Below are 24,035 nucleotides of genomic sequence, written 5' to 3'. Positions count from 1 at the left end.
CAGACCCTTATACTATTTCACCACCTGCCTCTAGTAATGGGCTCAGCTGCTTAAATCCTTGTATTTCCTATCATCAATAGAGTCATCCTTTCTATTAGCAAACCTAAGTCCAGTCTCACCCAAGCCCCAGGGTGCATGAACTCCTCTATTAGCGCCTCAGCACCCCAGGCACTTAAGTCTGTCCCTTCACCAGTCTGTCCCTATGAACAGTCAACCAGCTGTCGCTGCTGCCTGGGCCTCTGCTCTTCCACCCTGAACATTGCTTGCTCTATTACTTAACAATGCTTTAGGTAATAACCGGGACTTAAGTGGGGAGAACACTTAGTAGTCACCAGGCAGGACAGTTCACAAGTAGGTGGTCTTAGGACATTCCCTCAGGCTCAGGACTCCTTCTAAAGACTCAAGCTTTCCTCGCTTTTCTGATCACCTTAAGCTGTTGCATCTTGAGCATAATGCCACCTTTAAATTCCAGTTGAAGGGATACAGTCACACCAAGGTAACATGTGTTATCACCTTTGCCTTTTGTCTTCCTTTTTAAAATTATTATTTATGTGTCTGTATGTCTGTGGGAATGAATACTATGTATCAGTAAGTGTTCCATTCATGCAGGCCGGAAGAAGACTGTGGATTCTCTGGAGCTGGAGGCAGGGGTGATGGTGAACCACTCAGTGTGGGTAATGGGAACTAAATTTAGGTCCTCTGCAAATGCCAAAGTTTCTTAACTATTAAGCCATCTCTTTAGCCTTTTTGAGGCAGCATCTAATGCAACTCCAGGCTGGTCCCAAACTTGTTGTGTAACCATAGATAACCTTGAACTTCTGGTCTTCTTGGCTCTACCACAAGAGCTGGGATTCCAGGCATGTACAACCATGTGGTATTGGGCATCAAACTCAGGGTTTCGTGCATGTAAGGCAGGCACTCTACATGATGAGTCACATTCCCAGCCTATATCTATGGCTTTAAATAAGAAAATATTCCCAGCTTCTCCCTTTCGTGACTGTCAGAAGCTGTCAGGGTCAACTCTCTGACCACTGCCTTCATCTTTTGAAAAATTCTTACGCAAGAGCAGAAAACATTAGCACACAATGCTTCCAGGCTTCCCCGGGAAAAGGACCCAAATGGTTTCTTTGATTGAAGAAAAACACTGTTTTGCTTAAGTAGAATGTTGAAATGCAAGCAGAAAACCTTTCTCTTGTTCATTTTCACATTCGGGAAAGAAAGCAGTAGGTATCCTCACACAAGTGACATTTATCACAAGATTGACAGGACATTCCAGAGATTGGATTCCTAGAACTCTGTGAATAAAAATCTATCTACGTGATGGTTCAGCAGTTAAAGCACCTGCTGTATAAACATTAGGGTTCGGATTAGAGTTTGGATTCCCTAGAAGCAACAACAACAACAACAAAAAAAAAAAAACAACGTGAGTGGGTGATTGTAGAATTTCAGCCGCAGAAGGTGGAGACAGGAGATCGATCCCCACAGCACTTTGGCTTGTAAGACTCACCTTATTGAAGAGCTACAGATTTGACCCAGCACTTGTCTCCATGACTAAGGGGAAGAGTGGTAGCAAATGATTCCTGACATCAAACTTGGACTTCTACATGCACAGGCATACTTGTGCTCATACACATGCATGTGCACACCCATACACATTTGGCACCATACATAAAAAATACATATGCTCATGAACACCTCATAACCACACACACACACACACACACACACACACACACACACACACACACACACATGAACACGGCACCCAAGTATACGCACACACTAAATTTTATAAAAACATAATCCAACCCTCCTATAAAATGAACACATTCCAGTCACATTGACTCACGTCTGTTTTCTTGTAGCTGTTGAAAGACTGACTTTTAGTGGCTTTTACAACTCCTTCATGTTACCCTAGTTCTACCTGGCTAGGCAGAGGTGGGCCAATACAATCACGATGAAGAGCGGGCAGAGCCCCCTTTCCTCAAATAGCTTGGTTGGCGTTCTCACTTGCTTCCCTCGTCATGTGCAGCTTAGATGGAGGGGATTTCTTTGGCCTCTCAGTTATTCACAACCAAGGTAAAATAGAAGTGCTTAAGAGCTAGTATACAGAATTGTCCAGGAACAAATGCATTTCCAGGCCTTTTCTCTTTATTCAGGATAACCAGAGCCCATCATGGCAGTAAGGAGGCCTGAGCCTCGCATGCAGACAGGGCTTTTTGTTCCAGACTTGTTCCTATTATGATGCAGAGGATGTCAAAAATCCTTATTCAGTGTTCTTTAAAGAGAAAAAAAAATAATACATGCTTGGGAATGGATCGAAGATCTTTGTTCTTGCTATCGCTTCCAAGGCGCGGCGAAAACACATATAGTTCATTCCAATTACCCGTCTGCATGCATTTTTCTTGAAGGAGCTGTTCCTGGTCCTGCATAGAATATTTATTGTGATATAATCATAACTATGGTGCTGTAAGTGTTGGTTATTTTTCAAGTAGAGAAAGATTAGTCTCACTCTCGGGCAGGCGGTCACAAGGAGTGGCAGTTCGCCACAGAAGCTGGACTTTAAATTAAATTGCAAAGAGAGTGAAAAGACATGGACTACCCAAGGACTCTGGTTAGACATTTCCCATCCCATTGTTGCTCTAGCAGAGAGAGCAGAGGCAAAAGCTGCTACTGTGAAAAGCTACTGTGTGTGTGTGTGTAGAAGTCATGACCTTGGGTATCATTCTTCAGCTTCCAGCTACCTTGATTTCTGAGATAGAGGTGTCTTTCATGGACCCAGACCAATTTTTCTAGTTTGGCTATCCAGCAAGCCCCAGAGATCTGCTCGTCTTTGCCCTTTGCAGCACAGGAAATTTTAAATATGTACCACCAAAACCAGCTTTTATACGTGGGTGCTGGGGAATTGAACTCAGGTCCTCATGATTGTGTGGCATGCACTCTGCCCACTGAGCCATCTCCTCAGCCCAGAGGATAACTTTTGAAAGCACACTTGTAGCATGCGGGTTGTAATGAAAGTGTGTCTCTGTCTTTCTGAATGACCCAAAGACCCATCTTTTGAGGTAGGGGAATGAAAGACCTTTCAGTCCCAATATAGAGGAATGATGTTCAACACATCTAGCAAAAACAGCACTAAATGATTATGTTATGGATCTCTAGGTCCATAGGCTATTTGGAATGGAAGATTAATTAAATGTTTGAAAAACACTTAAAGAATAGAGGCTAGAAAGTCATTCCTGAGATGCTGTGTGTACTACAACATAGTGGAATCAAACAGACTCTTAAGAGTGCTCAGTTGTTGGCCTCCTTCTTGCCCAAGGTCTGAAGGAATTAAGAATTTAAAGGAAGAACAGAATGGCTGGAACCAAAAAAAAAAAAAAAAAGTCTGTAGTTTTAGAAGAAATGGGATGGCAGGAATTGCTTTGGGGTAAGAATTAGATCTACATTCGAATTAGCATCTTCCAATCAGCCGGTTTCCTTAGTCACAGACAGGGACAGACACCGGGAGTACCTTGACAGCAGTACAACGTACAGTGCATGTTTTCTGTAAGTGACTGACCCCCAAGGACGGAGGGGTATGGGAAGAGCAGCATGTGTCCAGTATGCTCCTCCCAGACTTGTCGATGTTACATGTCACTCCACCCCTGATGAAGAATAGAAAAGGTGGGAGGCTAAGAGGTACAGACTTGCCTTCATCTGGAAGGAGCGTGGAGACGGTGAGAAAGGATCCTCCGAGTAATCTTCCAGAAGTACCATACATTCTAGGAGCCCCCAAGCTTTCTGAGGTCATAGCTTAGGGGTGTGACTGTCAGTATGCCCCCCTTCTGTCTGTCTGTCTGTCTGTCTCTGTTTATTTCTGTCTCTCCCTCTTCTCCTCCTCCCCACCTCCACATCCCCCTCTCCCCTTCACCCCCATCATTAGTGTGAACAGTGTGGAAGTGTGCTTGACATAGTGCCTCTCAACCACACAACAAAATCCAATAAACATTTCATCTGGGAAAACTTGAAATTTAGAGACAGAACTCCTCCGTAAGTAGCGTCGTTTCTGTGTAGCTTTTGTCAGTTAAGCCAATGTCAGTCACTGGGTAACAGTAGTTCAACGACAGCCATGGGTGATATAGACTGCCAACCCTGACAGGGTCTAGAACCATCTAGCACAGGGGTTCTCAACGTTCCTAATGCTGTGACCCTTTTACACGGTGTCTCATGCTGTGCTGACTCCCTAACCCTAACATTATTTTCATTGTTACTTTGTAAAACTGTAACGTTGCTGGTGTTGTGAATCATAATGTAAGTATCTATTTTTTGATGGTCTAAGGCAACCCTTGTGAAAGGGACATTTAACCCCAAAAAGGCCACGCCCTACAGGCTGAGAACCACTGATGTCAGAGGCAAGCACATGTCTCTGGTGGAGTTCTGAAGCTGAGCTCATTAAAGTGAGAAGACATACTCTAAATGTGGGTGACATCAGCCTATGGGGGTGGGGCCCTGGTGTGAATAAAAAGGTAAAATCAGCATTCACCTCTCTGCTAGCTGACTGTGCACCTAACTCAAGCAGGTGCCTTGATCTTCCCGCATTAGGGACTGGGTTCTCACATTGAGAGCTCAAATAAATCCTTCCTTGAGTGGCATTTGTCATGCTTTGTCACAACATTGAGGAAAACAAATGATATAATGATCAGAACTGAGATATTAGCATCAGTGCTGCTATACGGGAACTAGCAAGGCTTCTCATGATGCCAGCATTGGTGCATCCATAGTAGGGGCACTCGCCTTCTCATGTTCAACCTCCAGGCTCTCCTTCTTTTCCACTGGAGGGACCAATGTTGCCTTTCCCTGCCATGTCTCCTTCCTCTTGGCTGACCTCTAACAACTCTCCATCCTCCCTTTGTCTTTACTGATCTTGAATCTCTGAAGAAGTAACCAGGCTGCTATACACCACACCAGGCTGGCTTTGTCTATTGCCTAATCATGACTGGAATAATGTTTTGCACTTTTGACAAGAATACTCTGAAGGAAAAGTTCCCTTCTGGTCCTCCTATCAAAGGGAGCATGCCATTAATATGTCCTGTTATTGGTGATGTTAACTTTGATTGCTTAATTCAAAGTACAGGCTGCTGGGGTTTCTATATTGTGATAAGTAATTGGTAGGAAATATTTTTCTTTAGATTTTATTTGTATTTTTATTTATGTCTATGTGTGTCTGTGTGTGCATGTGCACCTGCGTGTAGGTGACCTTAGAGGCCAGAAGAAGGCATCAGATCCCCCTAGAGCAAGAGCCATAGTGGTTGTGTGCTAACTAAACTCTGTCCCTCTGCAAGAACAGCAAGTGAAAGTTCTCTTGGATGCCTAGCCTTACCTCTAGCTCCAACTCTGCGGGTTGTTCCTCACTCAGCTTACTCAGTAGGTCATGGCTACTAGGTTGACAAACACTTCAATATACCACTGAATGCAAGCTGCACTCTGATTTCATGTATATTTCAAATTGTGGCTTTAATAAAGTGTATTACTCATGGCCGTAGCTGAGGGAAAATTGTAGTCCAACTTTGTTGGTCTCTTAACAAAATCCACATGCTTTGTGTTGAGTTAGCAGTTTTCTTCAGAGTTAATGTGGAACATTGCTTTCTCTTTTCTCAACTCTCTTTTGAAGGTGAAGGAGGAGAGGCTAGGAAGGGTGCACTGAACCTCCTACAAGCCCCGACACTTGATGAGAGAACCTCATGAAAGACCCGTATCTTCTGGCTCCTAGTGTAGTATATCTGTGCCTCTAAACAGTGTTACAAGCTCTTTTTATGTTATTTTCACTGATAAAATGTGTTAACAGCCTGGGCATTTGGCTCACTGCATATAAGCACTTACCGTGAAGGCCTGAGGACACAGATCCAGATTCTAGCACCTACATAAAAACGCCGGGCATTCCTAGGCACCACTGACTAGCACAAAGCACAGACAGGAGGATTACTGGGCTTGCTCATCCCCAGCTGAGCTGAAAAGTATAAAGTTCTGTGGCAAGCCCTGTCTCAAGGAAATAAGGCCTCCAATGATAGAGTAGAGAATACTCTGTCACTCTTTGTTCCTTCTACATGTGTATGTATGATCATGCACACACATCTTACACAGATGCACACACACACACACACACACATACACACACTAACAATTTCAGTACATGATCGAAGCTTCCACTGCCTGCCTTATGAGCAATATGATTGCCCACTCACCTTCTCAAAAACAACAAATCAAACGGATGGATGACCCTTGTGACAGGTCACGATATGAAGTATCCCAGAGAAAGGACTGATACAACCAACACTGCTTTCTTAATAAGATACAGTATTAGTTATCTTCTATCCTTGTGGTGACCAAATACACGACAAAAGCAACCTACAAAGGGAAAGGTTTATTCTGGCTCGTTGTTAAAGCTATATTCAATCCATCATGACAGGGGAAGGCACCGCAGCAGGAAGTGTGAAGCCACATGGCATCCACAGCGAGGAAGCAGAGGCAAGGAGAATGCTGGTGTTTAGCTTGCTTCGCCCTTTTTATTCAATCTAGGACCCAGTCTAGAGGATGGTGCTGGCCACAGGGTCTTCCCACCTTATCTAGCCTAATCTAGATAATCTTTCATTAACATGCCCAGAGGCTTGTCTCTTAATCTTGATTCTAGATCTTGCCAAGTTGACAATATTAACTCTCATAGTGACATAATAATTAAACTTCTAGATTATCTCTTGAGTAGCATAAATTCTTTTGAAAATTATGTGCCCTGGAAGAAAAGAAACCATTAATTCTCTTCTTCCCATTGTCAAGAATAATGTTTTTAAAAAATACTCAGAAAACCAAAAATTCATTTAAAAAATCATACCTGAGAAATTCCATTTTTAAGCTCAAGAGGAGGTGATAATTATCACATCGACTTTTATGATGTACTTTAGTAGCATTCCTTGTTCCTTGGAAGAGAACACCTGAGCTGAGCAGTCTGGATTTAGCATGGTTAAATGAGAGTGTTTGGTGTGGGGGTTGGCTCCATTGTGAATAACATGCAGGGCGCCCTGGGTTTTATCCCTAACTCCACACAGACAGGGCATGGTGGTGAAAGCCTGAGATTCCAGATCTCAGGAGATAGAGGTGGGAAAACTGGGAGTTCAAAGGTATCCTTGGTTACATAGCAAGTTTGGAGCTGACATAGTATATGTACATGAGACTGCCTCAAATTACGAGGATGTTACAAGAAGCAGAGCACGCTGAGGCTGTTTTACAGCATTCATGATGAAATGATGTGGTTTCTGGTTTATGATGGGGGAGAACCGTGACAGGAGCTCAAACACTCCTCAGGTGCACTGATGGATAACTTCCAGTTGAGGAACCACACAGGCTTTCCCATAGAACTGTGGCTTTAAATAGAACACTGTGGTAATGTGTGAGATTTTGCTCCTCCTGCACACACTGGGAACAGCCTGCAGGGGTCTGCTGTAACTTTGTCTGACTTTTCCTTCTCAGCCTGTATCCCCGTTCCTCCTTCTCCTGTGGATTCTGAGCCAACAGCGGGGGGGTTTGCATTTGCTCTGAAGAGCAGGCTCTCTGTTGAAGTGGTTCAGTGGGGAAGCATTTAAAAATACATTCAGAAGATTGTGCCATCCTGTAAAACTAGCCAAGGTCTTTGACAGAGTAGCCCTTGAGTAGACACATGAGGACCCTAGAGACACCCTTTTTGGATATATATCCTAAAGCAAATGCCTCCAACTGTTGGTGGTGCCTCTCACAAAGCTGCAGAAGAAAGGCTTGGTGGAAGTAATATGTTTGAAAGGTGAACAGACTTGGACCAGCTAGAATACACATCTGTAGGCCACAGTTCCCAGGCCAAATTTCATTCTATCTCATGTGGACGGTTTGTGTCCTTCCACCTACTGAAATCACATCCACTCTTTCTGTTATGGACAGGGTCTGCTTCCTCTTTTAAATATCACGATCTTGGCCGTCAGCACCGTGATATTTGGAAAGGAAGCCTCCACAAAGTAAATACTGGAGAAATCATGAAAACGACACACTGGTCCAGTGGGATTAGTGCCCTGTGGAAGAGGTACACACAGAGGAAACTTCCCATGAGAACACAAAGACAATGTGGCTTGCTTAAGCACAGAAAAGAAGGCCTTGAAGAGGAGAGAGCTCCCCAGTATCTTGATCCTGAACTTCTAGCCTCCACAACTAGGATACACATTTGTGCTGTGTGAGCCACGGACTGTGGTGTTGTGAGAAGAGAATCCAAGCAAATGAATGCAACCTGTTTGTGCTAATAAACTTTTCTTGCAAGATGCGAAGTCCAGCTATTCCCAAATTGTGTATGGCTGGCAGCTTCTGTGATGCAGTGTCAGAATTGGAATGCTGTGATGGAGTTTGATTACCTATGCCTTCTAAGGGAAGTGTGCCAACCCCTGAAACAGGCAGATTAGATGTGAATGATCCAGTGAAATATCCAGAGGCAAGGTGAAGAAAATATCTAGTTATGTTTTATTTCTATGACTGGGATGAAAATGCCCCTGACAAAAAGCAACTTAGGGAGAACATGTTTATTTTAGCACACCATTCCATGTTATGCTCCATTACTGTGGGGATGTCACAGTGGCTTGAGCTTGCAATAGCTGGTCGTATCACATCCATAGGCAAGGGCAGAGAAGACTGAATGCATGCATGCACACTTGCTTGCTTGCCCACTTGCTCACTGGCTTGTGTGCAGCTCTCTTTCTCTCTACTCTCACAGATCAGGAAACCCCTGTCTAAGGAAAAATGCCTCTCACAGACATGCCACAGGGCAGTCAAATATGGATATATCCTCCATTAAAATTCTCTTCCCTGGTGATTCTGGGGTGTGTCATGTTCATGATTGAAGGTAGCCATCATGTCCTTTTAGTGGGCAGTGGTCCACCAGCATGTTGAGATCAAATGGTGCAGAATAAACAAGTCTACTCCACAATTGAGGTCTCTGAAGGGCATGTTAGGGCTTGTCTTCCAACAGACCTATAGGGCATGGCAGTCAGGACAACAGGGCAGAAAGAAAATGAGGGTGATGGAGAAGACAGCCTGAAAATAAATGGAGGAAGAAGTAACTGTCTGGCCTTTGCACTCCAAGGCTGGGGCTCCCTGAGTGTCAGGCAGATGTGCCTCAATTCCTACCACTGAGCCCAGCCAGGTTGTGTGCATAATGAGTTATTGGAAAGGCTTCTCTTTGGAAGAATTAAAATTTACATTTATAATCTGTGCATGCTGTCTTCCTTCTCAAAGCGGTGATTTGGAGGTTTAGAGCACCGGTAAGGGATGAGCCTGGGTGGTTCTGGGAATGTGCAGATTTAAAGGGTAACGGGTGATTCCGCACTGCCATCTGAAAACCACCATCCTCAATGATTGCTTCTCCCAAGGCAAAGTTCTAGCATTGATCATACCTGGGGAGTAGGTACACCTTCTGGCAAGTTCCTTATACGGGTGTCCAACCCACAGCCCAGAGAATCAGATGGATGGACAGACCTTTACTTTACGTGAGACTGCAATGAGAGAGGTTGTTGTCATCTTCAAAATTCACCCTAGAGAACTGTACAATCAAGTTATCACACACATATCTATATCTATATCATATATATATATATATATATATAGGTATAGAGAGAGAGAAAGGAAAGAGGGAGGGAAGGAGGGAAGGAACAAACAAATGAACGAATGAACAAACGAACGAAATACCGTATGGTTTTACAATTTTGTCCTGGGCTGCATTCCTTGCTTTCTGAAGCTATCTGTGATCCATAGGTTGTATTATAGGTTGTTTTAGACCCGCTAGCAAGACTGCTGAGGTGTTTCTGAAGAAAGAAGGTCTAGGGCAGAGTGATAGCACCCACCCCTGATCAGGAGCCTAAAGAGCTTTGTTACCTATCTGCTTCTAGCCTGGTCAACTTGCAGCAGGCTTTGACACCAAAATGTCAGGCTGCAATACACAGTCCAGCTCAGAGTAATATGGAATCCCAGAGTTGAGACCACTTTCAGGCTGGCTTGCTTCCAGCCAGGCTGTTGTAGACGTTTGTTATTCTGTCCACTAAAGCTATGGTGACCCAGCTGTGCTAGAAGCTGGCAAAAAGAGCTGAACTCCAACAAAGAGAAAACACCATCTTTCTTCTTGCCCCCGTGTAATCAATAATTCAACCTTGTAAAGCAAGCTTGATGCCTGGAAGAAGGCTTGCCGCAAAGGAGACAGAGGCCATGCAGCATCCACCTCCGCTTCTAAAAACTTCTTTCTTTCTCCTGCCTTCTGTACCATCCCTGGCTTTGCCTTGAGTCTCCCTCCATCTGAATGTATAATTTATGCACATGCCAAGATGTGGCCCAGTAGAATCCAGGAGGAGCTGAGAGAGAGGGGCGGGTATTGAAAATAGAGGAAAGAGGAGATCATTTGAAATGTCAGGTGGGTCTGTCAATGATTATGGAAGTCGCTGCTTCCTCTGTGATGTGTTCTATGTAGAAAACATGTAGAAGTTGGTATTACTTGTATGGGTTGAGGGCATGAACAGAACATACTCTGTAGAAATTAAATAAATTACATACTATACCATCAACAAATGTAACAACAAATACCATCTTTGTGCACATCACTGCTGTGTGGGTATGGGCATACTACTGTGTGTGTGTGTGTGTTTATGTGTACACACACATAGAGGACAAAAGACAGATTTGTTATCATTTCTAAGGTAGTATCTATTGTTTGTTTGTTTGTTTGTTTGTTTGTTTTTGAGGCATGGTCTCTCCCTGGCCTGAAACTCAGTAAGAAAGCTAGACTGGCTGGCCAGGGAGCTACCTCCCACCCTCCAAGGATCCTCCTTTCTCTGCTTCCCCAGTGCTGGGACTACAGGACAGGCCTGTGCTGTCAATGTCCTCAAACGTGCAAGGCAAGCCCTCTACTGACAAGGCTGTTTCTCTATCGGCTCCATCACTGTTGGAGCTGGAGTTACAGGTGGCTATGAGTTGCCTGGGTTCGATTCCCCTGGAAGAGTAAGCAGTAAGTACTCTTAACCTCTGAGCTCTCTCCTCAGCCCTTTTCTCTTTGCTTCAGTATTCTAACTTTTCAGCATAACTCTTGGGGGCATTGCTTTCCACAGTCTGATTCTCTGCACCCAGGAGTCAAGTGCCATTGCTGTAGTGCAATGAATTCCCTGAGAAATAATGTCAGAATTTGGCTCCTCTCTCCTTTCACTCTTACCATGCCCCACCATGCACAGCTTAATAAGTTGGATTAATAGGAATGACTTCCTTGGGAAGATCTGCTTGCAACAATTGTAAATCCAGCATGCATAGCCACCCAGCTAAATCCAAGAGTCCCTGGAAGAATGGAAGGGCGGGCCCCTCTCCAAAGCCTTAAAGAGGATTAAAGCTTTACGTGCATGCCATCTTGGTTGATTTAGTAATAACAGGTGGTATGTTCAACAAAGCTTCTGGTCTACAAATCCGACCCGTGAGAAGCTACCAGAAAGTCACAGGACCCGTCTCTGTGTCTCTGTGAGATGGAGCACTGAAGCAGCTCTGAGTTGGAGGCAGCTCACCTGTGGTTGATAGACAACTCTTTGTCAGCCATCCCAGCCTGCCAGCACTGGCTAAGTCTGAATCTCACTCTCCAAGATTAGGGCTTTGTGGCTCTGTCTGTGTTCACCATGGTCTGGAGAGCTGTCTTAGATGAAACTTCAGCTTCTGAGACCTCAGGTCCAATAAGGAAATTCTGATAGCACTTTACAGAAAAGCACTCACTCTAGTGGGACCACTCTACCCACTTCTGGTCCTCCCTCCTCCCTTTGTTCACGCATTCATTTATTTGTGTGTGTGTGTGTGTGTGTGTGTGTGTGTGTGTGCATTCATATGTATGTATAAGATTAGGCTATACTGGACAGCCAATGAGCCCCAGGGATCCTCATGTCTCTGCCTCCCAAGTACAAATGTGTGCCAGGCCAAGCGTTGGTGGCGCACGTCTTTAATCCCAGCAGTTGGGAGGCAGAGGCAGGTGGATTTCTGAGTTTGAGGCCAGCCTGGTCTACAGAGTGAGTTCCAGGACAGCCAGGGCTACACAGAGAAACCCTGTCTCAAAACAAAACAAAACAAAACAAAACAAAGCAAACAAAAAAACAAAAAAAACAAATGCATGCCAGATACCATGCCTGGCATTTTAAGGTGGGTTCTGATAACAGAACTCAGATCTTCCTATTTTCCTATTGACATGACAAGCAATTCGCTTACTGAGTTGTTTCCTCAGGCCATCATTTATCCATTTGAAAAGTACTTTTGAAGCAATGGATGTTCTGTCCTAATTATTGGGTCTTCCATTCTGTCAGTAGGTTTATAAAACAAGTATTATAAAGAAAGTGTCATGCAATGGAGGGGCAGGAAGCACCTCTCAGCTTTTCAAGACTTTCAAAGATGTCTGTCTGCTGGTCTTGCCTGTTACTTTCCTCTTCCCTCATGGGTAATGGGTTGCTGAGCCTCCAGGCCATCTGTACATCTGAGAAGAGCCCACCTATGACTGACTGCAGCTCAGACTTTATCCACAATACCACTAAGGTCACACCAAACCATCCTGCCCTTCATCAAACTCGAATGCCTGCCACTCAGCCGCCCTGTGTCACTGCTGCCTGCAGGGAGGCTCTGGCTGCAGAGAAGTGGTTCGTGGGGTTCATCTTTCTCAATTCTGTTCATTTATAACTTACAGATGCAATCTATCAGTGAATATATCCCTTCTGTAAAGCACTCATGTATCAAAAATAGGGCTGGAGAGATAGCTTGGCCAGTAAATCACTGGCTGTCGAAGCATGAGGACCTTCAGGCAGATCCTCAGCATTCTGTAGTCTCATCGCTGGGAAGGTAGAGACAGAAGGCTCCTGGGAGCTCACTGGCCAGCCAGCCTTGGCAAACTGGTAAGCTGCAGGCTCAGTGAGGAAACCCTATCTGGATACTGATAGTAGACACCTAACATGCACTTCTGGCCTCCACACATGTGCACATACATCCACACATGCACATATATAAGCCACTCATGTATCCTAGAATAATCGAAAGTGTTAAAGTATTGTTTCTGACCGTCTTTCTCTGTGTTTACTTAGGCATACAAATCCTCACAAATGGGTTAGTGCACGCATCTATCTAAAGCGCGTATCGTGTTGTTCTGTGTTTTCCGTACATAAACAGTACACTGAAATGTCATTCTGTAGCTTATTTTCCCCTCTCATTGAGAACATTCCAGATCAGCAAAGGGCACTGTGGTTTTCTTTCAAAAGCTGTTTAACATCCCATAGTTAATTTCCTAGTAAGTCTATCTAGGTGCCTGTGCTTTCGAGTATAAATGCTCACAGTAGAACTGTTGAACTTGTATGTTTTAAGTTACTATAGAGCCGGGCTTTAGCTCAGGGGCTGAAGGTGTGCTTAGCATGCACAAATCTATGGGCTCCATTTCTAATAACAATATATACATATAATATAGATCCTTCCAGGGGCCGGAAAGATGGGCCAGTGGTTAAGAATGTATTCTTCTCTTGCAGGGGGCCCAAGTTCAATTGCCAGCACTCATGTAAGGTGTCGTAACTGCTATTAACCCCAGATCTAGGGGATATGATGGTCTCCAAGGGTACCTGCACTCATGTGGACATACCTACACATACAGACACATATATACACAATTTTAAAAAAAAACATACAGATGCCTTAGCATTTGTGTGGATTTATACTTCAACTAGACATCCACGACAGAGGTATATCTGCTTTTATTCTCTGCCTTTCCCCTCTCAGGCTCATCCTTGAGCTTAAGGGGACTGGACCAAAGGAAAAACAGCCACAAATCCCCTACCTTGTGCTGCCAAACCTTGGGCTTTGGGAAACCTCCTACTTGTGGCTGCCTTTCTCTCTCTGAGAACGAACATCCTTATTTCCAGGAACCTCCAACAGGCACAGCTAGAAAGAACCTGGTCGATGTAACACTGAAAAAGAGAAGCTATTTGATTTTTACAAAAAAAAAAAAAAATTGCTCACTGGGGGTGTTATTTTCAAAGGTAATTTCAGAATGGTACTTCATTCTCTTGCTTTTGATTTCAAATGGTTACCAAAAAAAAAAGTTTGTTTTGTCTTTTACCTCTGTGACTATGCAACATCTTTCTTCAACAGCAGCTAGTATTGTCTCATTGCTGTATATTCTTCCAGGGAGATTTTATGCTTGTAAAATGATGTGTATATATGTAAACTTCTGTTCCCCCTACACACACACACAAATATGCCCCTGTGAGTGTGGTAAGCAGCATAGCAGAGTGGTTAAGTATGGTTTGGCAATCAAGCTTCCTGGGTTCAAATCCCATGTGTCACCTATGTGAGTTGTGGGACATTGCTTCACTGATGCCTGTTCCATTTTCTTCTTCTTCTTTTTTTTTTCTTTTTTTGGTTTTTCGATACAGGGTTTCTCTATGTATCCCTGGCTGTCCTGGAACTTACTCTGAAGACCAGGCTGGCTTTGAACTCAGAGATCAGCCTGCCTCTGCCTCCCAAGTACTGGAATTAAAGGCATGCGCCACCCTGCCTGGCACCTGTGTCCATTTCTATGTCTGAGAAAGCTGTGTTGAGGTGTTACAATGGTTAAGTGAGCTACTATTTGTAAAGTGCTTTACTCACATCTGGAATATAGGATGCACTGAGTGGGTTTTTGTGTCACCTCAACACAACCTAGAGTCACCTGAAAAAGGAGGAATCTCAAGTAAGAAAATACTCCCATCAGATTGGTCTGTAGGTAAGCCTGTGCTCCGTTTTCGTGATGGATGATGATTTGGAAAGGTCCAACACACTGTGGATGCCACCCCTATGCAAGTGGTCCTAGGTCATGTGGAAAGGCAAGCTGATCAAACCACAGAGAGAAAGCCAGTAAGCAGCACCCCTCTAAGGACCCTGCTTCAGTTCCTGCCTCCAGGTTCCTGTCTGGAGTTCCTGCCTTGACTTCCTTCCATAATGTATTGTTATCTGAATACATAAGCCAAATAATCCCTCTCCTCCCCCAAGGTGCTTTTGATTAGTGTTTTATCACAGCAACAGAAATCAAACGAGGACACAGAAAGAAGCAAAAGTTCCTTCATTAAATCTTAAAAAGGAGATGAAAAAGAGAGGGGGTGGGGCAAAGAAGGAACTGTCCGATTATATTTCATTCTGTAACAGGATAGATCTCAGCCCTTCCCCTGTTTAATAGCTGGGAGAAATCTCACTGTGCAGATAAAACACAGCTTGCTTACCAGGCTCCCGGTGGCAGACGGAGCAATTGTCCACCCTCGCTACTACGACCACCCCTTGATGGATAACCTCAGGTATGGGCAGTTTGCGCTTCTGCGGGTGTCAGATAGGTTCATCAAAATGGAATTGCGGGGGTCAAGGAGAGTGTGTACCTGTGGTGTTGAGAGCCGCCGCCACCTTGTATTCACAGCATTCACACCTGTCTGCCCTCTGAACCCGTGGTGTGAGGAGGACCTGTTTGCAGAGCCCAGGAAATTGGTGCTAATAAGCCTCATGAACTTTGTCCAAGTGCTAAGCAGAACTTGTACCTCCCCGAGGTTTTAATTTGCACGTGTCTTTACGGTGGGGAGGATGAGAAACACAGCTCGTGCCCAGGCCTTCCTGTCTCATCTATGAACTGTCATCTACCATGTCCATTTTCAGATGCAGAACTACTTATCTATTTCTTAATAACTGCCAGGGCCATTTTATACATTAAGGAAACTTATTGTTTGTAATTATTTCTGGTGTTTGTGTGCACATGTGTGTGTGCGTGCATATGTGTGTGTGTGTGTGTGTGTGTGTGTGTGAGTAGTAGTAGTAGTAGTAGTAGTAGTAGTAGTAGTAGTAGTAGTAGTAGTAGCAGCAGCAGCAGCAGCAGTATTTGCTTGTAATCATACATGTTTACATGTGCAAACGCAGGTACATATATGTGTTTATATGTGTGGGGGACAGAGGACCATGTTGGGCGTGTTTCTCAATGGCTCTCTCCCTTATTTTTACTGTTTTTGTTTTTCTCTGCCTTTTAGACAGTGCCTCTCATTGAACATGGAGCTCACTGACTAGGCTAGACCTAGGCTGTTGAGCTCTTGGGGTCTGTCTCTCTCCACTCAGTACCCTCAGTGCTAGGATTGAAATGTGTTCTGCTGCTGCATCTGGCTTTTATGTGAGTGTGAGGAGCTAATTAAGCCCAGTCCTCACCCTTGTATGACAACCATGTTTCCCCTTCCCAGCCTCCCTTGTGGCTTTAAAGATACTTAAAAATTAAATTTATTTTTTAAATTTTTTGAGATTATATTTAATTACATCTCTCCCTTCCTTTCCTCCCTCCAGGACCTCCCATAAGCCTTCCTTTCTCTTTCAAGTTCATGACCTCTTTGACACTTATTGTTATTGCATGCATATAAGCATATGCATTCACACACACACACACACACACACACACTGCTAGTTATAATTGTTAGCCCCTAGAGTTGTACTCATATGCATACTTTCAGGTCTGATCCTGTCACTGGACAACCACTCGGTGTGCTCTCCCTAGGGAAGCCCACCTTTCCTGGTCCCAGCTTTCCTTGGTTGCCGATCGTTCTTTGGTAGGGTTGATGCCTCATGGGCTTTTCTCCTTCAGTGTGATGTGGGTGTCATCCTTGTTCAGTTCATGTTTGGGCAGTCACGTTGGTCAGACTTCATGGGTGTAGCTTCTGACATTACTAGGAGACACAGTCTCACAGCAAATTCTCCAATCCTCTGACTCTTACAATCTGTTTTGCCTTAGGTGTGGAGTGTATTGTAGATGCATCCAGTGGGACTGGGCTCCACAAGTCTGCATTTTGATTGATTGTGGTTTAATGCAGAATAAACCCTTTCAAATATTTGGCCTTTTTTCTTTGATTATTATTGACACACATACACACACATATATGTGCACATGCACAAATACACATAAATACATTTAGTGTTGCATATGTATATGTATATAGTAATATATATATGTATATATATATATATTCAAAGCTGATCACATAGTGTAGGATAACCAATTGATGGACTCGTGCCTAAAGGTTGCTTGTCCTTCTCTTAGCAGTCATTGATGTTCCTCGCAGTTCTTTGTCTTTGGGTGGAGCCCTATGGGAATTTCCTTTCCCACCTTAGCCTATTGGTATTGTCATTATTCCAGTCTTGTTTGGGCAGCCATGTTGTTGTAATATCACAGCAGGAGGATCCCTGTCTCTTCTCTTGGAGACAGAATCTCCCAGAAGATTAGGAAATCGCTGGTCCTCGACCTCTTACAATCTTTTCCTAGAGGAACATCCTCTATTCAAGTTGAGTACCCCATGACCAATTGTTCTCTCTCTCTCTCTTGACCAGTTGTGGTTTTTCTGAGCGGCCTCTATCTGCTGCCAAGAGAAGCTTCTTTGATGAAGGATGAGAGCTACCCTTACCTGTGATTTTATGAATAAGTGTTGAGATTGCAGTTAGGAGTTAATGCTGTTACAGTAAGGTGGCAGAATTATGTTGCCTCTAAGAGCCATGACCTCACTAGCTAGCCTTAGGTTGGTTGCTGCCAAGTAGGAATGCCATTATTGCATTTAGGAACATCATGCCTTGCTAGTTGTTGTGGTTCACTGAGTTGGTAGCTGAGTAGAACCATTGGTTGCTTTCCTCTTTAGGGAGTTTGCATAGCACCATCTTCTACAATAATGGTTCACGATGTGTGGGTCATGACCCATGGGGGGGGCTGAACAACCCTTTCACAGGGGTTGCCTAAGACCATCTGCATATCAGATATTGACATTTTAACTTATAACAGTAGCAAAATTACAGTTATGGATAGCACCAAAAATCACTTTATGATTAGGGTCACTACAACACGAGGAACTGTATGAAGGAGCTGCATTATGAAGGCTGAGAACCACTGTTCTACTATGAAAGCTAGTCCTTAGGGAAGAGACCTTCAGGTTAACTCCAGCTATCATCTTCTGAGTCCTGAGTCTGAAGTCCATGGCATCTTCAGTTATAAGGGCTGACTTTCAACCTCTCAGAGGCAACCAAGGGCAACAGTAATCGCCTACACTGTTTTGGAAGCCTCTTGGATTCCCTTGACCAACAATTCAAAAGGCGGTTCCTAATCCCTGGTGCTGGGGGCTTTGTTAGATGCTCTATGGCTCTTGTGGGAAGGATTGTCAGCTCAAAAGACATAATTTCATTCTCTCTCTCTCTCTCTCTCTCTCTCTCTCTCTCTGTGTGTGTGTGTGTGTGTGTGTGTGTGTGTGTGTGTGTGTTCATGTGTGCATTGTGTATATGTGAAACACACACAGATCATTTGCCAGTTCAATTCCAATGAGCTTTGTTCCTTTACGCAGCTGGATTGCTGGATGACAAATTAAAAATTCAAGTTCTGGAATATATTGTATAAAAGTTAATGTTCTAGCAGGTAGGATGGGTGGAAACTTTAGAGAATTCCTGCAAAGTGAAATAATGCCTCCTACATATATATGAGCATCAACACATTCTCCTTGTATCTCCAGAGCACCTTACCTTCCAGGATGGCCGATCAGCGCTAGAAAATCAATCCTTACAAGCATGTAGTTACAGAAGAAAAAAAATAACATGAAATTGCATGTTTTAAAGAAAACTGGAAGTACTTCTTTACCTCCTTTTGAGAGTTTCTGGCAGTTTGAATCTTTACTATTTCCACATGCCCAAACTGGCAATTCTCCTGGAGGAGGAGTACAAACCTAAACCACCCTTGCCCAGACACCTGCAGGCAATTACTGGGTTAAGGTCCCTGGCTGCTGGTGGGATATGTTATCTCTCTCAGCTGCAAAACAGCATGCAGACTTGAGACCATCGCTTCTGTGTCCAGTGTCACTATTCTAACTTATCCATCCCAAATCAAATGTTGTATCATTTGTTGATATAAAAATGACCACACACACCAAAGCTCACGGAATCAACAACCTTTCAAACTCTTCCATGTATACACTTAGGTGGATATTGAATTAGTTATTTTGCTCACTGCTATGGTCAGATTCCTGACATAAAACAACTGAAAGGTTTATTTGGGCTCAATGTGTAGGAGTGTCCAGCCTTTTGACACTGTGATATGGCATCACCATCTACAAATGTGTTAGGCCGTATTCACAGCTGTCCTGGGACACTAGGCTGGTAACCACTTAAGAAGGATATATAGTCCATTATGGGGGAAATAGCAAGCGCACAATGCATCTGCAGTCAGGAGGCAGCATTCACACAAGAAATGGGACCGGGCTATCAAACATCATGGCTGGTCGCCAATGACCCACTTCCTCCAGCCTCCTCTAAATGCTCTATAACCTTTCCAAACAGTGCCACTATCCAGAGACCAGATGTCCAAATGTTTGACCACATGAGCCTATGGAGGGTACTTCTCATTTAAGCTACAGCTGCCACTCTGATAAGTTCTATATCAGATGACAGGAGAGAGTCTGATGATGGGACCTGGGCAAGTTACTAAGGCTCAGTAACCAGCACCCAGGCTCTGGATCTGTACCATAGAGAGGATCAGGTGACCCTTCACCCTGGTACCCTCAAGTCATGCTAGTCAGCTTTTCATCACTGTATGCTTAAAACACACAAAACGCTTAAACTAATCAACATAGGAAGAAGAAAGACTTATTTGGGTTAGCAGCTTTTGAAAGGGTTGTGGAGCTCTCTCGGTTGGCAAAAGGCAAGTGTTGTAGGTCTGAGTATGATTCCCCAGAACACATGCTTTAAACTAATCCATATGTGGTGGTACATGCTTATAATTTCAGATCCTTCAGGCTCACTGGTCACTCAGTCCAGTCTAATTGGAAATTTCCAGAACAGTGAGCGACCTTATCTCAAAAATCAAGATGGGTGGTTCTTGACGGCATCTGAGGTTGTCTTCTGGCCTCCACATGTGTACACACACATGCACACACATACACACACACACACACTGAAAGAGAGACAGGAAGATGGGGGATACCACTGTTCTCTTTAGAAGCACACATGCTGTGACCTAAGACCTCTCCCTGTACCCACCTCCCAGCTCCCCATGGTGGGGACCAAGCTTTTTCTACACAGACCTTTCAAGGGCACACTATATCTAAATTTAGAAATCGAACTAAAAGAGCTGGCATATGGTGGCCACCTGTACAGTGTCTGACATCCAGGAAGGCCCTTACACAGGACTGTTAAAATTGTTACTCCTTTGAGACAAGGCCTTATATAGTCCAGATAGCATCAAACTCACAATGTAGCTGAGGATGAATTGAACTCCTGATCCCCATGCCTCTACCATCCAAGTGCTAGGGTTACAAGTATGCACCACCACAACCAATTTATGCAGTGCTGGGTGGAACCTAGTACCTCATGCCTGCTAGGCAAGTATTCTATCAACTGTGGTGCATGCTAGTCTTGTTATCATTGTTACTATTGCTTCACAGTAGTGAACTCATAGCTTAAAAAAAAATAATCACCTGATCATCAGGAATGCCCTACTTCAATGGCCCCTCTGTGACTTGATAAGACACGCTCACTCCTTAAGACCAGTGAGTTCTATGGTCCTTTCAGAAGCTTCTTTGTATGTGCTTGTAAGTAAACATGTACATGCAGGTGCGTTTGTGTGTTGTGTGCACATAGGTGGGGAAGCCAGGGGTCAATATCAGATGTCTTCCTCAACTGCTTTTCCATATTAGTCTTGGAGTTGGGAATCTCTGAACCTGCACTGTTAGGCCAGCTGGACGCTAAGCTCCAGGAATCCCTTCTGCCTTCCCATGTAGAGCCTGACAGGAGCTAGGGCTGTTGACAGGACCTAGGGCTGTGTTAGCAATACCTTGGGTTTTCTCTTATGACTTCTAGGGATCTTAACTCAGGTTCTCGTGTTTGCGTAACAACCTCTTAGCCAGTCCCTCAGGAAACAATCTGTTGCCACAGCGCCTGTCATCAAGAACCAGCTCTTTGGTTCAACTGGTCCTGGCGTTAAAACTGCTACCTGGAGAATAGGACATTCCTGGAGAACAGGCTGTCCTAAGCATGCTGTGAGTGCCTGCCAGTGCCTACTTGCCCTTTAAACTTAGTGTACTCCTCAAAGCGGGGTCCCTGCAATAGACAGTGGAATTACTCTCTTTGGGACTTGTTCTTTAGATTTATGAAACTCTTGGTTGGTAGTCATCTTTCTATGGCCACTTATTAGGTGATAACGAAGGTAATAATGGGATCGGTGGGGCTGGCATGAGACGGTTTGAACAATAACAAAAGGGAAAGAAAACCTTGTTGTGTGGCATGAAGTGGGAGCTGATTGTAAAACAGACATTGTTGCTGAAGTCATGGCTCTGTCAGCATTGTGGCTAAAGTCATGGCTCTGTCAGTAATGTGCTTGCCATGCAGCCTTGAGGGCCTGACTTTGATCCTTAGAACCCACATAGAAAAGCTGAGTGTAGGGGCAGGAGAGATGATTATAAGGATGCAGAGGTCTGGAGTTTAGCTCCCAACACCTCCATAATACCGCTCACAACTGCCTGTAACTCCAATTCCAAAAGAATCCAATCCTCCTCTTCTGGAGTCTGAGGATACTGCACTCAGATATACACATACATTGCATACATGTTACATTGCATATACTAACATATACACATATATTGCACACACACACACACACACACATAGAGAGAGAGGCTTTGATTTTAATAGCTCTTTATTCATGAATATCAACAATTGAAATCTCTGTTGGAACAACATTCACCATAAGTTCTGTGTGTTTGGTGACCTCCATGCCCACCCAAAAGAACTCCCAGGCTCCAATAAGTTTGAGAATTCTTATCCCCTGAGCCACCTCCCCGATCAGGAGATAAGAACCCTTTCTGTGGGAGGAGTTAAGGAAAAGCTATGCTCTCAGATTTGGGCACCAAGAGATGGACTGCAGATCACATATGTTAACTCCACTTCTCTGGGCCTATGTTGCAGGGATCATGTACCGGAAATCATGTGCATCATCAGCAGCCTGTCTCATTGCTTCAGCTGGGTACCAGTCCTTCTGTTCCCCTGGGAAACTGAACTCCGTGTGTATCAGCTGCTGCAACACCCCTCTTTGCAATGGGCCGAGGCCCAAAAAGAGAGGCAGCTCTGCCTCAGCCATCAGGCCAGGGCTTCTCACCACTGTCTTGTTCTTCAACTTAGCCCTCTGCTTGGCACACTGCTGAAGCTAAAGGAGATGCCAACCCCTGCTGCCTCATCTGTCCGGCCCTTCCTCTCTCACCTTCCTGAGTCTCTTCTGGGTGTCCTTTCATTCTGGGTAGACAGGGGGTCTTCTTGTTCCCTTTCAAGTAATGCAAAATCGCCGCGCACAAATACTTTTGTAAGCTCTGAACCAATTCACTCCAAATTTCTGTGTGTAGTTGAAGAAAAAGCATGGAGCAGAAAGTCCAGACCCTCCTATCCCAATCTGGTTAATCACCGCCAAGGCTAGCCTGGAAGAATCAGCCCTTAGAAGTCATTGAGATATGCATCTGCTTTTCCCAAAGCTGGAAGCTTCCATTCTGTCCCAATAGGTGTCACGGTCTATTCCGGGAACTGCAGCGTGAAGGTAACTTTGCTTTCGTGGGAGGGAAGAGCCAGTTTCCGCTCAAGGCTTCTGAACTTGACATTCACACTTCCTGCTCCTGTAAACTATTTTCCGTGGTGGAAGCAACCGGTTCGGTCTCTGAGCCAGTCTGTGGTGACTCAGGACTCAAGGGCTGGGGCTTAGCCTCTGTCTGGAAAGTGCTTAAGAAAACCTTGTTAGTTCTCCTGGAGGAAGAGTTACTGCGCCGGGAGGCTAGGAAGATGAGGGGGCTGCGGGTTGAGCTGGTGCTGTCCTTGGCGGAGCTGAAGAGGGCACGCTGGCGTTTCTCCTGGTTGGCATGCTGCAGAGTGAGCCGGCAGCAGAGCACTTGCCAGAACACCTTCCGGAACTGCTGAGAAGATACGTTGTAGAGGAGAGGGTTGACCACGGAGCTGAGATAGAAGAAGGTGTCCGAGAAGGGCAGGAGGATCATGTACGCCCTGAAGTACGTCTTGGTCCAGTCATGCTTGGGTTTTGCCGCAGCCATGATCCGTCTGATCTGATTTGGCATCCAACACACGGCCAGTGTCACCACAATGAGTCCTGGGCAGGCAAGAACAGGACAGAAGAGGAGTCAGGGTGACAGCATGAGAACAGAAATAAATAAATGAAACCTCATAAAATATTCAGCCCCTTGGTTCTGTTGCTTACTGGCCGGAAACGGTACCAATCTCTCAGCGCTGCGCTTGACGGCTTCTTTTTGCCACTGGCAAAGGAGAATTTAATGCTGCTTCAAGCTCAGGGGACTTGGCTATGTTAAAAAGCGTTAAATGCTTTAGACAGTGTATTTATACCTGTGGATGCCTGTTAATTTTCAAAATGTTTTCATTGTTGCTTGTGTATCCAGAAAATATCTCACGTTGGCCATAAACCTGGTTTTGGGTTTTTTCTTTGTCTGTTTCTAGACGGGCCCATGAGCTATATCCATAGTAGAGGAGATGGTAGCTGTCTTATAAACAATGACTGAGCTAGGGAGACACTGTGATATTTTGAAGTGAAATGGAAGTTGTTTCACTTTGCCTAAACAAATACATTGTATGATGCTGATTTTGCATCCAGTTTCAGGAGGAGCAAAATCAGGGACAGACAGTTATGAAGAAGAGGTACCACTCAGCCCTGCATCTTGTGTGTAAGGCACCGACCATCCAGACACCCATCTGGATGCCCTTGCTAGCCTTCTGGCTTACATCATCACAGCTACTTCTAAAGTCTTACAAACTGAAATCACAAAACTGTGTGTGTGTGTGTGTGTGTGTGTGTGCGCGCGCGCGCGCGCGTGCATGCGCGCGTGGACGCACGCATGCACATGCATGTGTGTAGAAAGTAGATGATATTTAAATGTATGTCCCAAAAGATATACATACCTCCATCTTTATCAGCATCTCTGCTT

At 44.5% G+C, this 24,035-nt stretch overlaps 2 protein-coding genes across 4 annotated transcripts in view; one reads left to right on the top strand and one right to left on the bottom strand.

Moving 5' to 3' along the window:
- Positions 1-23,530, top strand: part of Lypd1 (LY6/PLAUR domain containing 1) — a 38,347-nt gene extending 14,817 nt beyond the window's left edge. For 2 of the 3 annotated variants that reach the window (XM_031380911.1, XM_031380916.1), the window contains one exon: positions 22,009-23,530. In XM_031380911.1, the coding sequence (XP_031236771.1) occupies positions 22,009-22,244 (236 nt within the window). In that variant the 3' untranslated portion in view covers positions 22,245-23,530. Of the gene's footprint in view, positions 1-7,941; positions 9,256-22,008 lie in introns of those variants that run through there. The other variant, XM_031380907.1, reaches the window with a different exon arrangement.
- On the bottom strand, positions 21,722-23,187 carry LOC116098247 (G-protein coupled receptor 39-like). The gene has a single exon (XM_031380928.1). It carries the CDS (start codon positions 23,154-23,156, stop codon positions 22,689-22,691), a length of 468 nt encoding a protein of 155 aa, XP_031236788.1. The 5' UTR covers positions 23,157-23,187; the 3' UTR covers positions 21,722-22,688.
- Positions 23,531-24,035: the final 505 nt, after the last annotated feature.

Source organism: Mastomys coucha, unplaced genomic scaffold (genome assembly GCF_008632895.1).
Source record: "Mastomys coucha isolate ucsf_1 unplaced genomic scaffold, UCSF_Mcou_1 pScaffold1, whole genome shotgun sequence".
NCBI classification, from domain to species: Eukaryota; Metazoa; Chordata; class Mammalia; order Rodentia; family Muridae; genus Mastomys; species Mastomys coucha.
Note: the sequence above shows the minus strand (reverse complement) of the source record. Positions and strands in the feature narration are given on the sequence as shown.